This window comes from Barbatula barbatula (assembly GCF_947034865.1).
Source record: "Barbatula barbatula genome assembly, chromosome: 3".
In the NCBI taxonomy this organism is placed as follows: domain Eukaryota; kingdom Metazoa; phylum Chordata; class Actinopteri; order Cypriniformes; family Nemacheilidae; genus Barbatula; species Barbatula barbatula.
This window is the reverse complement of record NC_136764.1, coordinates 6,651,011-6,666,177: the sequence shown is the minus strand read 5'-3', so window position 1 is coordinate 6,666,177 and position 15,167 is coordinate 6,651,011. Positions and strand designations below refer to the sequence as shown.

Genomic DNA, 15,167 nt, shown 5'->3' with positions numbered 1-15,167 from the left:
ACACACCCATCGGTGTAAAAGCGGCTCATTCCCCTTTTAAGGCGCCCAGTTTTATAACTCCATTCAAGCAGATTCTTAGTTCATAAAATGCATAAACAGCTCTCGGTCTGAAAACCATGACTTGTATTATCATCATTTATTGTGCTACACGCCCCATTAGGAGCAGTTGGATGCTTTGACGTCAGTGTATGAATGAGTTTTCCCAAACCTCATAAGCACATGAACGTAAACGCTTCCTGGGAAAAAGTATTTAGCCATTTCCCAGTATTTAGCAATAAGAACATTAGGCTCTTTTTGGAGCATGACGATAATTTAGTACTTTTGCATTCATTTCATAGCAGTTAAAGAAACAGTTCACCCAAAAATGAAAACTATTTTAACATTTATTCACCCTCATGCCGTTTCAAACCTGTATGACTTTTTTTCTTCTGCAGAACACAAAAGAAGATATTTTGAAGAACGTCGACAACCAAACAACATTGAACACCATTGACTTCCATTGTATGAACCTTTCTTCCGTATTATCTTCTTTTGTGTTCCACACAATAAATTAAAACAGATTTTGGGTTAACTATCCCTGCAAATACATCCTATTCAATTTTTTATATTTAATAGTTTTAAAATATTTTTTTTTTATTCTAAAATATAAACAAATTACTAATATAAGTATTTTTTTTAAGAAAATGTCATTTGAAAATGACCAAACAATCCAAATCCAAACAAATGTCCAGAAACCGGAAGATTCTTAACAGCTTCATTTCTTTAATGAATCTCTATCTATATTCTTGCATATGGTGAGATTCGCCCACACATCGGTTCCAGGCCTGCACTTTTATTGCTGTTTTCTGCATCCATGTGTGCAAGTCAACAAGGTTAATGTTCATAACCTTTACATTAATCTGCCGGAGCTCTTTACCATCGCCTGACTTCCGGCAGCTGGCCCCCGGCAGTTATAGACCCTGTGGGAGCAAATGAATGTGCGTCCACACATCTGCTCATGACAGCTTACCGTGTGTACATGTGTTCGCACGAGAGCCAAACAAACCCAACAGCACACCTATGATTAACACACACACACATAAATACAAATATACTGCATTTCCCTATGGACTCACGGCTCGATACGCACATATTTACACACAAACAGAGGAAAAAATATCGCAAGCACTGAAATTAAACGGAGATGCCACGGAGAGATGTGTCAAAAAAAAGGAAGGCTCTTAGCATCCCGTGTGCTACAGACATTACATTTCTTAATATCGTTCTTCACAATCATTTCAGCACTCATTTTACCTAAAAATCACGCCAGCTCGCCTTCCCTTTAAACATAAAGTGGAGGAAATCTGTCTAACGCTAGGGGTGTGAATCAACACTGGTCTCATGATAAGATTACAATTATTATGTCAAAGATTTGATTCGACATCACGATGCAACACGACGTGTTCAATACTTTTGGACCGATGTGGGTTTTTCAATGGCCGATATTAAAAAAGCAATGTGGCCGAAAAGAGGCCGATATACAATTTTTTTTTTAAAACAGACTTGAACACATGCGAAAGGGTCACCGCATGACATTACATGAATTGTGTGCAGCTAAACATGGCTTACTACGAATAAAGTAACATAACAAATATTTAAACATATTTGATGCTTACTATACAATTATTGTATCTCATCCACCTTACAAGAAATATCAAAATATCGGTCTACCACTGGTTTCATATAAGATAAGAAATAATAACACTTTCTAGAATAAAACAGTAACCACAGACATTTGATGTTCAATTGCATGGTTGAATTATCAATCGCGATGCATCATATAAAATCGATTATTATACTCGTAGGCGCGCGGGTCATCTCCGCTGCTGTCAATCCCACAATCCACCTCGAGAGCTCAGAGCTTACAATGCTGCCGTCAATAAAACCAATACACCTCAACAGCGTGACGCTCAGCTTTCTTTGAAAACACGCCAGTAAAAACTACTGCTCTCAAAACATTGATTCATGTACAAACATGTTGCAGTAGTAAATCGTACTGTAAAGACAGAAGGACTTTCACTACTGTGCTTTTTTGTAAAACATATACAAACACAAACTAGACCTGAAAATGGCGCAAAAATGAACCGTGGTTTTACTCTAGTAACCATAATTTAGTGGTTTTATTAGTATTAAAACCATAGTTACCATAAACTCACTATTGTCTTACCAAAATCACCATGTTTTAACCATGACATTGCCGTAAACTGTGGTATTACAAACAGTAACCAATGTGACAAAAACAAGCATGGTTACAAGAGATTTACTATAATAAAACCCATGATAAATATCTCTCTGTAATTCAAACAAAAACATTGCAAAGAGGACCTTTACGCTTGGTCTTCTTATTAATATGTGAATCTTTGATTCAAAGTTAGATATAAAGATGCTGTTTTGTTTTCAACAAAAGAAGAAAAATATAATCGTATACACAATTTGTATGTTTGTCTCTTTACTGTTCAGCAATTATACATTTGAAAGGGGAAAACATGATGAATAAATGTTTGACGCGGTTCATGATGGAGAACTTAAAGCATACAGACCTTAAAAAGGCCAAAGGCATGAGAAAATTAAACATAAGTGACATTTGTTATGTCACAAACACACAAACTACAGCAGTATGTGCTTGACCTCACCAATGGCCACAAGATGATATCAAAGTCCCTTTACGGAAGTGGTGCCACTGGGCGGCCATGTTTCCAACGCCTCTGGGTAGCTATTTACGTCATAGCAAGTCCACAGTCCTATCTACTTGAATGGGGGAAGGCAGATATTTCTAAAATCGCTGGCAAATATCACAATTAAACAGCATATTTCCAATCAATTATTAAACATGACATGACCTGAATCTTAACTTTGGTTTGCTAAGCTTAAATTGTGCTAAAAATCACCTTATTCGATGTCGCCTCATCTACTGCGCCTGATCACAGGCTGGCAAGCGCCTCACGAGAGCCCCGCCCCAGAGAAGTCAGTCTTTACTGATTGGCGATTGGCTCATTTTACTGGAAGGTGGGACTTCCTTTGCTAGTGCGGCCATATTGAGTGTAACATACCTTGCCGTTCATTGTAAAGGCAGTGGCGCATCATGTCAATATTCAATATAATCAAAATCACAAATTCTTACATCATTCACTTCTCTAAAACGCATTTGATCTCTTTTTGACTTTTTTTAGTGAAATGAAAGTGGATGGTGACCCCGGGCTGTAAAGCTACAAATGCTTGATGTGTTTCACGCAATAGTGTGCTACAGAGGTGGTCAACATGAGCAAAACATTTTCTCCCTATTCGCAAAAATTATTATTGATTTGTGGCTGTCCTTCTGAAACCTTGTCATTATTATTAGTCACCCTTTACGTTTGTCATTGGGTTTTGTAAATATCTAACCCATAAAAAGTATTAAAAGTGCTTGTTTTTTAATGGTTTTTCTATGTCTTGAAAACAGTTTGGACATACAAGGTTTGGAAAGAACAGTGACGATATGCAACACGAATCTAAGTCTTCCTAAATTCACAATATTGCTTTAGTCAAATCTTTACCGCATGAACAATTACTAATGACACAAATGTTCATAAGAACAATACTTAAAGGGATAGTTCAACCCCCAAAATGTGTTCTTTTTTTCTGTTGAACACAAAAGAAGATATTTTGAAGATTGTAGGAAAGCAAACAGTTCTGGGGCACTTTTGACTACCATGGTCATATTTCCTACTATGGTAGTCAATGGTGCCCAAGAAGTGTATGGGTACAAGCATTTGTCCAAATATCTCTCTCTGTGTTCAACCAAACAAGGACATTTATACAGATTTGAAACAAGTGAGTAATTCATTAGAGAATTTTCATTTTTGGGTGAACTATCCCTTTAAAGTTTCACATGTGATAAAAAATTGAATAGGGGCAAACTATTTTTTTCAGCTTTCCTATAAATACACTGGGACAAACATGTTAAACATTTTGTCAAAATTGTAGCAGAATACGAAAAACGCTGAGAAAGAAACACAAATGACGTATAAATGTCCGCTGTATGTGTGGGACTGGATTCGTGGGTTTGACTTTTTTACAATACATGCAGATGTGAACAAAAACAGAAAGAGAGAGAAAGAGAAACATACCCCTGGTAGAGTCTTCTGTTCATGCAGTGCATTCTGGGCTTTGATGGCTGATTCACGAGCGCAGTAGGTGAGAAACGCACAGCCTGGAAAAATGAGACGAGAATCAGATACAGAGCAGCACACGCCTACACACACAAACACATCCACACTTATAACAAAGCTTCATGTTACGCTTTCATACTGTCATTTATCACAAACAATGTGTGCAGAGCAAAGCTTAAAGTCGTAAACATTTGTGTTCCGTTTTGAATTCTACACAAACCAGTCAAGTTTATTTCACCATTTTCATTGTTGCAAGCCAGCTGTACAAAAAACACATTGCAAACAAACAGATGATAAATAAAGATAAATTAGTGATAATAAAATAAAGGAATAGAGAAAAACTACATTATATATAAAATGTGCAATTTGTGATGCGGTTTCTAAAGCTTAAGCTAATAGCCTGGGTGGTCCGAAGGTGATCTGAGTAGCTATGCTGTTGCTAGGGCATTCTAAATGGTTGCTAGGTGTTTGCATCATGGCACAAATGGAAGAGTCTCTCGGTGATAGTCTGAGTTCTGGATATGGCCCGGGACCTTTTCATGTAAGTCTATGAGATTTATTTGAGCCCTTTTTATCAGCCACTAGGTGAAAATCGGAAGTCTGAGGGCTTAGAAAAGTAATAGCTCACCTCTCCTCAACAAGCCGCACATTAATGTTCAGAGAACTGAAAGTGCAGGATGGATCACGCACCAAAGTTTAATACGGTGTCAGGGGTTTGTGCAAATCTCTGAGGCGAGTCACACTACTCAATGATGAATTCAGAGAGGAACAGGAATACTGATGATTCTATTTGAACTATTTGAACATTTTATCCAGACATGTCATCTGTGTCAACGTGAGATACCCCCGCTTCAGTTCTTCAATGGGCCGAGGGGCTCTTTGACCCGGTGTCGCAACATCACGCAGAGGTCAAAGCCCAGAAGCTCTGGCCCGGAGAAAAGGTTCAGGGTCTCACTATTGATCAGGCAAATCAATGAAGACACAGTGGGTCTCCTGAGCGTATTTCTGCCAAACACCTCAACCAGAAATCTCTTCCCTTCCGAACTGGGTTATGACCCAAGAGAAACCTTTCACTCGTGGTTCGGCTGCCCTGACCTTGTAACCTCAGTTCATCACCTCTAATCCCAAAAGAGCCACTAGCAATGATTTCCAATCGCCATGGTCACACATCCATCACGTCTGTCATTGTGAACACTTTCATCTTTATCCTAGTGGGCTCCTAAATTGACAAATATATGCAATGTAAGTTCTTTCTCTAATATGAAAATGGGCAGAAAATGGGCATCTTTCCTAGACATATGACTGTAGTTTTGCTTAAAAGGGAATATGAACTTGTTTTCTTTGCAGTATTTGAGGTTTGAAAAAATACAGAGCATCTTTTCTGTTATTTTGACCTGTTTCTCCAGTTTTCATTTTCTGCAAATAAACAATATTTTTATTTGAAATTAAGATGCATTCTCGCCATTTTTTACCCACAATTCAACCCCGCCGCGTTCATTCCTCGTCGCGTAAACAGCATGGCTGACACGGCCGAGTTGGAGGTGTCCGAAGAACCCGTTGGCCCTCTGGATGTACACTACACAAAGATGGAAGAGTAAACAAACATGTTGTGGTTTGCTCATATTGCAGGAAGGACTTTTCATTTCACCGAAGCAACTCGAGCCTTAAGTATCATCTTAACGCCAAGCATTCATTTGTCGGGGCTTCAACTTCAGGTGTAAAGCCTGGCATGCGTCAGACCACCCTCACCGAACGCAGGGTATTAAGTATGTCTACGTCTGAGAAGCTGACAGACACAATTGCCAGATGGATAGCCAAGGACTGTAGACCGATTTATATTGTCGAGGGCCTAGCAGAAGTTTGGAAAGTGGCTACTGCAGACGCATTCTACAAGCCACCGTCGAGAGGCACAGTGATGACTTAAATCATGTGGTGAGATTAAAGACAATCTTCATGAAAGAACTAGTCTCCCGCCAAGAAAATACTAACAATGCATGGCTCAAGCTTGCAACGGCACTTGATCCACGTTTCAAAGACTTGAAGAGTCTGCCCAAGAGTGAAAGGGAAGATGTGTGGACCTCACTTGGAGGCATGCTTTATGAACAATCAGCCAGAAGGTCTCTGCTGACTTCTCAAGATGGACCACCCAGGAGGAAAACTCACTTTCTACAGATGGGCTCAGAGTCAGATGAAGAGGTACAACCTGACAAAGACATACGCAGGTACAGAGCAGAGCCAAGCATAAGTATGGAGGACTGCCCTGTGCAGTGGTGGGCTCCATTCAGGAGCACATGACAAGATGGCCTTGCCGGCAAATATCTAGCGACTCCTGCATCCACGGTTCCATGCGGACGACTCTTCTCAGTCGCAGGCCATATTGTTCAGAAGAACCGGTCTGCTTTACATTCAGAAAATGTTAACCAGTTAGTTTGCCTTAGCAACTGGTTAAAAGATGAATAAATAAAAGATAAGGGCCACATGCAATTGAGTGAAATTCCAGTTGTTTTTTCACTTTTAAGTTGTTCCATTCACCTATCCTGTATTTGCTTAGAGCAATGGCTAAATTGCCAAAATTGTTTAGAATTAAAATTATTAATAAAAAAGAAGAGACAAGTGTAATATGCGCTTCTTGTCATTTATCTTTCTGTTCTGAGAACAGTACACAGAAAATGTGAATGTTTTAGGATTGTGATTAATCGAAATTAATTAAAGAACCTTGTGATTAATAAGATTAGAAATTGTAATCGTTTGACAGCCCTACTTTAAAAACATTATAAATAATACACAAAATACACATTTTAGAGAAATCTCATATTTTTTCCATGGCTGTATATGTGTGTGTGTACATATGAATAGATACAATTCTTTGTGTTTTTATGTCGTTTTCCAGTACAACTATCTAAACATTGAAAGAAAATGAGTGAAGATGTTGGGGCGGTTTCCCGGAGAGGGATTATCTTAAACCAGGACTAGGCCTTATAGTTAAATTAGGATATTCACGTAATTTTTATAAACATACACTGCAAAAAACATTAAAGTGTGCATCTTGAGACAAAACAATCACACTGATATATTCAAAGATGTCAGTGCAGGTTGCTTTCAATCAAGTCCCCTCTAACATATAAATGCTAGACTAAAGGCTTAAACCCTGTCTGGGAAACCGCCCCATTAAGTCTTGTTTGCTGAGAAATGTTTTAAAATGAATCAATAAATGTTTATGCTTAAAACAAGAAAAATTATACGCCAATGGGGTTGGATAAATGGTGGTTGTTTTTTCTTCTGTTAAGCAGAAAAAAGCAAATGTGTCTTGATTCAGAAATGTACAACAGATATGTGTACTGGAAAACCACCCAATATTACTGAGCTAGAAAACTACTTTTTTATATCGTTATCTACATATAAATAAAATTAACATACAGTTAACAAATTAAAAAAAAACTATAGACCACTTCCTTAGACGTAAACACTGGTCAAGCAGCACTTCATTGTCAGACTCTTTCCGTCGATCTTCGTTTCAACCATTCGAGAACATTAAGGCCACGTTTACACGATGAAAAACGGAAAAGTTTTTCTTTTGCGGTTTTGAAAAGTTTCACGTACACACGACACCGTTATTAAAACAATCCGTGTTTACACAGATCCGCAAAGATGACAAAAATGCTGTATTACGACATCAGTTTGTAAAGAAAAAATACCAGAGTCCTAGACGATTGATTGATGGTTTATTGGAAGGCGGACTTCCGTCGCTAAATAGACCATACAATACAGAGCGCTGCAATTCTCCTCATTCATAGTGAAGAGAAGCGTCCGCACATATACAAACAAACAAGATGGCGAAAAGTTTGGACATTCGAAAGGTTCTTCCATTGAAGCTCGTCAACAACGCCATCGACAAAGTTGCACCACCATCTACTCGTCCTCCCGGGTCTGATCCAAAAGTCCTATTTAAAAACCCTTCGTCACCGTGAATGAGTGTTAAGATTTTGCTGTATATAAAATGCTGGCTCCGCTGGTGGTTATAGCACTGGTGTAGTAAATATAAATCTACACATTTTTTAATCTAAAAAAAGCGTTAACAAACTATTGCGCAGAGCAAAAAAAACATGTAATCCGCCATTGATGTATTTACTTCTTCTTCGTTGTGTTTGGATGTACACCCCCACACCTAATACGCATGCGCACGATGTCGTTTTCTCATTCTTGCGTACTTCGGGGTTTACACGGAAATGAGAACGCCGTGGTTTTTAAAAACTTGCACTTTGAAACCCGTTTTTAAAAGTTTGCGTTATCAGTCCCCTAAAACGCCATTTCCGTGTAAACGGACAGCCAAATCGCATAAATTGTTTTGCGCTTTCACTTGAAGACGGTCTCGTGTAAACGGCCCCTAAGACACAAATTTGTATATTCCGACTAATAACTATTGGATTTCATTCTATAGGTTCTCAAGGATAAACAAATAGACAAAATATTAAATCAAAAGCAGATCTTAAGCAGCGAATCCTGTTCGTGTTCTCCTCCTTGGTTCTGATATCAATATTTACACGGCTCATGAATAAATGGTATGTAATGATTGTGAATATATAGACCCAGAAATCTAGCGTAACCTGTAAACCTTAATTAAAGCGGTCACGTTCAGATGAATCCAAACCAACACTCAAAAGCCACGAGTCAAGAGTGCATCGACCAGCTCATGTAGAACTAATCACAAACACACACACACATTCTAACATCTCTAACATGGTTTCCTGATGTACACCCGAGTCTATCACTGTAAAAACAAATTGTTGTTACCCGGTTGGCTTAAAGTTTTGAGTTAGTTCAATTTAAACTCAACGCGTTTAGTCGACTCAATGAGAAATTCATTAAATTGACTAATATTTTTAAGTTGAATTAACTTAAATTTGAAGGAAAACATTTTTAAGTTGAACCAACAAAAAACTAATAAAATGTTTACAGTGTAAACTACAGGAACATTAAGGTTGTGTATACACTAAATTAACTGAACTGATTTTTTACAAATGATCAATAGCCTTTAGGTCATGCAGCTCAACAACCAGCTCTGTTTATTGGCTTTAGGCAAAGCAAACGTCAAAGTTGTGATTGGGAACATGGACAGTATGACACAACTGCGACGCAAACAGAATGAAAACACAGCATTTGGCTTTATACACGGTGGGATTACACGCAGAGCAATTTAAGATAGGGACGGAAAATTGGATTCAGCGAGTGTTATTCGATGCATGTGCTATCCGTGTTGTGTCGGGCATGGATCAATACAGAACTCTAGGAGCAGAAAATGATGGTTATCTCCTTATCATTTTCCATTACAATCCTCTTTGATAACACATTTCATCACAGTACGGTGGGGAGGGGAGAGAGGGATTGAGAAAGAAAAAGCAAACGATAGGGAGATGGAGCTATGGACAGATTTTTTGGCCCTAAAACAACTTTATCTTTCCGGTCTCCCTACCAAACGCTGGATTACGGACTATAAATTATATTAAAATCTTCCTTTTGTAGTCATTTAATTTCCTCGCCTAAAATAAATCTCACCCTGCAAACACAAAGCACCGGCAGCCAGGAGCTTGTGAACACCCTAAAATATAGCCAAAGAGATTGTTCTTGAATTAAACGACTCTATTGGCAATTATTCATGTGTGTTTTAAATACACGTGTCTCTGACTTCATTATGTTAACGGATTAAACCAACAAGAGCTTTAGGACAGGAATAAATTAAGTCTTTCTACTCAATTTGTAAGAACATTTTAAATCAAAATAACGCTTGATGTTAAACTAGATGTTTGCATTTTCTGAAGGAAAATGTTTAAATCCATCCGCAAATTTTTTGGTGGATTTAAACGCTCTTAAAGAAATCATAATGCGGTTCTATGGTTAAAGAATGCTGGAAGAATCCTGTTGAAGGTTTTTATCTCCATGTGATTGAAAAGCAAATAACAGCCTCTTACGCTTGGCTACCCAAAGTCCCTGGAGTGCCTCCATTTCATTTACATTACGCAGCTATTAAGTTATATAGCTTTACATTATATACAGCGTATGTGCCCAATAAAGTAAACGTAACATGTCTTTGAGCCGAAGGGTACGTAATGTGCACTTTAGATGTGTTATGTGTATACGTTTATGAGCTGCCGGTCAGATCATTTGTGCGTATGATCAATTTATTTAAAGACGAACCTTAATGAGGACCTGAAAGTCTCAACAAGGGGATTCGTGTTGTAGACCATTTGTTGGAGCACGACATACCATGGACTGAAGCTAAATAATGCATTTGGGGTAAAACGTAAATATTTGTAATGTGAGTTTTGTCAATATTATCCTTAAGTTAAAGGGATAGATCATCCAAAATCGAAAATTTTGTCATAATTTACTCACGCTCATCCCATTCCAAACCTTTGTTCTGTTGATCACAAAAGAAGATACTTTAATAAAGTTGGATACCAAACTGTTCTAAAACTAAAAACATTCTGTTTTGATTTCTTGGGGACTTTAAAGCTGCGCTTTTGACACAACACATTGAACAACTTAACACATCTGAACTAACAAATCAGATTTGGCTATATTTTACACAACTACTTTGAAGAACCCATACAAAAAAAAACTTTAATCTTAATTTCTTCACTGATCTTGTCATAGATCATTCTGGGATTGTCTTTGTGAAGGACACGCGCATACCCTTGAATTTGGCCAAAAGTAGAAATCATAATCATGTTGCCATCATTTTGAAACAGCCTTCACTCCCGTGATGCCTTAAAATGCTGCCTACATTCCCTAAAAATGTGCATGTTGCAGAAGAGCTGATACGTCTTTAATGAGGTCAAGCATTCATAAAGAATACCGCACAAATAAGTAAAATAAAAGAGTTAGAAATCAATACATATAATATATATATAATATATTCTGTATGTTATAACACAGCTTTGCCTGAAGCTCTAGAGCAAACAATCCTCGTCCATTACCCATAATGCCCATCCCCAAGAAAACCAATATTCCTCATTACATATTTTATACCTTGACAACACAATACTAAACAGTGATCATCTAAACGTTAAATCTGACCAAAGCAGATGTTAGTTTGAGTAATAAGCTTCTCCATACATACCCTGCAGTCGCTACCCTTTATTGACATTGTGACTAAACGTTTGTGTGCGTGTCTGTAAACGCTGGTCTAAAGGAAAGCATCGGTGGTTTTGTGACTATTCAATGGCAGTCAATGACGGCCAGTGTTGTTGGTTACCATAGCTCTTCAAAATATCCTCTTCTGAGTACTGTAGCAGAACGAAAGTCATACAGGTTTGGAATAGCATGAGGGTGGGTAAAGTATGTTAGTATTTTCATGTTTGAGTGAACTATCCCTTTAAGGTCCTCTGGTTGAGAAACACTGAGCTAGACCAACGTAAGCCCAGTCTGGGAGACCAGTCTAAATAGCCAAGACCAGCTGGGGACCAGTTTAGGTTGTTTAGCATGGTTTTGAAACAGATCCATCAAATGACGTATCTAACAGGATTTTCTAGATTCCAACTCAGCGTTGGGTCAAAATAGGGACGAACCTACAGTAACCCATTGGGTTGGTTATTACCTATATGGTAATGTACTGGGTTATTTCGACGCAAAATGCTGGGTTGTTTTAACCCATTGAGGGTCAAATGTAAAAATTGTGTTGTTCCCTTGCTGAGCAAACTCTACATTTAAAATAACTAGGGATGCACGATAAATTATCGGCAATATCGGTATCGGCCGATAAATGGTCATTTGTAAAGTTATTTGTACTGACCGATAGTAAAATTTAAGCCGATATATCAAAAATAGGTTTACACTGCTCAAAGATAAAATCCTGTAAAGTACTGTCTTTATGTCATGATCATTCACTTACTTCTATTAGCAAAACATTGTTGATGTAGGTACAGTGTGTAGATACAGTATTTATGAATGTGTAAATTATCGGAACAAAAGGCAAGTGTTTGACTCAGACTGCTGTCTGAATGCTTTTTGTCTTGAGACCTGTTAGACTCGTGGCTTTTGAGACAATTTTTCTTGGTTGCTCGGGAAGAACATCTATAATTTGTTTATTAAATAAAAAATATACCAGAAAAGTTTAAAAGTTAAAAAAAGTAAAGTAGGCTTAGGGTACATGGTTTTCAGGGGGAAAGAGAACGTGTTTTCACATGAAAGCAGCTGTCCACATTTTGCCTTTTGTTTTAGTCTTAGGAAATGTTATATTAATATTTAGATACTGTATATCGGTTATCGGCTTCCAATGTTAAAGTATTATCAGTTATCATTATTGGCGCAAATTTACATATCGGTGCATCCCTAAAAATAACCCGGCATTTTAAATAACATAAAGACAGACGTGAACAGTGTGTGTGTGTGTGTGCGTGCGTTTTATGTGCGGCGTGTTTGCATGGCCTTGTTTTTATATCCCGGTGGGGACCTAAACCTGAATGCACAGCGACACTGTAGAGACAAAAATTGAGGTCCCCATGGGGAAAAAAAGCTTATAAATCGCATCAAAAAATGCAAAAGGTTTTCTATGATCTTTAGGTTTAGGGGATAAAATATACAGTTTGTCCAGTATAAAAATCATTACGCCTATGGACTGCACCCATGGAGATAATAAACCAGACTTGTGTGTGTGTGTGAGAGAGAGAGCATTTGAGTGTATGACAGGCCTCCAGCGCTGAATCATCCTCCCTCTCTCACTCTCCTATGGGCATAAACTATTATTCATGTGTGCGGTGTCTGTGTGTGTGTGTCTGAGCGTGACAGAAAGGAAATATTTCAAGCGAAAGAAAGGAGGGGGCTCGCAGATACTCACAGAGGAGTATGTTTCTTTAAATGGGTTTTCAAGATCAATTAACGTGACGTTTTTATGTTTTCCTTCACTATCAAATTAGAAAGGTGAACTGGAATCCGTCAATTGTAAATGAGAGGTCTATGCGTTAAAGGAATATAAAATCTATGAAATTACCGTTCAGCTCAGAAGAAGAACTAAGAAGAAATCCCTGCAAAAATAACAATATTCTGTTTTGCTGCCCAATGGAAAGAAAAATCACAAATGAGATCTCCTAAAAGTCTCAAGTGTTTCTCCAGCAATGAGTTCAAACCCAGTCATCTTAATGCCCAAATGTGTCTCGTCTTTCACAAAAGATCCCAACAAAGACTTTGTCAAGACAATGCCAAAGTGTGCCATGAAAAGTGACATATTTGAAATGAAACATTTCTCATCAAACCCAAATCTGAGCTACACGTCCCATTTTATTGAAAGCAGATCAATATCACTACTATAAATAACCGAAATTGGTGACCGTACATTTGGATGAGATTTGGTTTTGGGCACAAACCACAAACCCAAACGGCACATTTCGAACGAGACCCATTGTACTATATGCGCACTGAAGTTGTGATGTATATGATTTCTTGTGCATAAAAGGTTAAATGATTCATTCATTTAGCAGAGAAGACACGGGGAGCTCTTAGTATGCATCATCTGCGCGCTGTGCGTTGCTGCCCTACTTCTGTGAGAGCACACAAAAATATGAGATGATACACAAGTGGGAGTGACCACAATCCATCCAACATCCTTTTTATTAGCGCAAAACCGCAAACAGGCTGAACACGACCACGAAAACACAAGCATCAGAAACAGACCATGTTACCCCTTAAGAGGGATGTCGTTTCTGTCAACGTCAAATTAGTTTTGAATGACATCTGACAGCCTGCATTGATTGAAATCCGCTGCGATTATACTGATCGTATCAATTCTGTGTGGAACAGAAAACGGCTGCGCGCCTAGTATATAAAACCTATTAAACCTAGTATATTCTAAACATGCTTGATGTCTCCGGAATGAGTAAACCGAGGTAAACACTGTTTTTCTATTTCTTATCTTACATAACAAAGGATACCCGGGTGCACAAGCGCACAATGCATTACTGGATCGCATGAGAAATAAATCATGCAACTCGACGAAGGAGGTTTGAATGACATCTGATGAAAATCTGTTGCAATCACTCTCTGTGTGGTTCAGTGTTTGGCGAGAGAGCGCAACGGGTAAAAAGAAATACGAGTGAGACAAGAACGCACACTGCGCGTAAAGAATAAACACATGCGCAACAGAACACGTTTGATGTTTTTCATTTACGTAAACAGTGCCAGACATTACAGTTTTCTCTACGTTATATCAAAGAATGCCTGGCAAACATGTTACCAAAGCACTAAACACCCATTAAGAAGCATCATTACCTTTGTGCATGCCAGTATAACGGTCCTTGAGGACCGTCAGCTCGTGGATCTTCCCAAACTGCTCGAAGAGAGGTTTGAGGTCCTTCTCCTCGAGATTGCGCGGGATCTGTCCTATAAAGAGCTTGATGGCATCCTGGTCTTTCATGGTGCCGTTGTCGGAGTGGATGGAGATGGGCTCGGAGCCGTTCATGGGCTTGGGGAAGGTGATGTGCGCGTACTGGGGCTGGTGCGGGATCAGGAGCAGTGGTGCCGCTGCCTGGCTCGGTACCGCCCCCGGTCCGGTGAAGAGCAGGCTGGCGTGGGCAGGATGAGGATGCTGCTGGTGCTGAGGATGCTGCTGTCTTCTCGCTTCAGTCTGGGTGAATCTAGCCATTCTGCGCGCGGCGGAGAGCGCAATGATAATAACAACATACACACGCACGCACACGCGCCGGGAGAGAGTACGCGCTCAGCTGGAAACGCGACGCTCGCTTTCTATTCGACGCGCGTCACGCTCGCGCCCCCCGCTCCTGAGAGAGGTGCGCGGTCACGACTCGCATACGCGGCCCCGTAGCGCCACCTGCCGACCGTGCCATACTTTGATATGGAAAAATGGGCTACAATGCAAACAATACATATAGGCAACTAATAAACGAGAATCGGTCTCGGTGGATGTCTACTGGTAATGTGTTGGGTTCTATAGGTGGGATATCTGGCATGATTTTATGTTTTAACAGCTTG

At 39.0% G+C, this 15,167-nt stretch overlaps 1 protein-coding gene across 1 annotated transcript in view; it reads right to left on the bottom strand.

Moving 5' to 3' along the window:
* The window catches only part of LOC306891613 (CUGBP Elav-like family member 5), a gene marked incomplete at both ends in the record, with an annotated part of 114,905 nt that extends 100,085 nt beyond the window's left edge, over positions 1-14,820 (bottom strand). Inside the window, 2 exons of the mRNA XM_079451977.1 lie at positions 4,146-4,228; positions 14,448-14,820. Coding sequence (XP_079308103.1) covers positions 4,146-4,228; positions 14,448-14,820 — 456 coding nt within the window. The remainder of the gene's footprint in view (positions 1-4,145; positions 4,229-14,447) is intronic.
* Between the last annotated feature and the right edge of the window lie 347 nt (positions 14,821-15,167).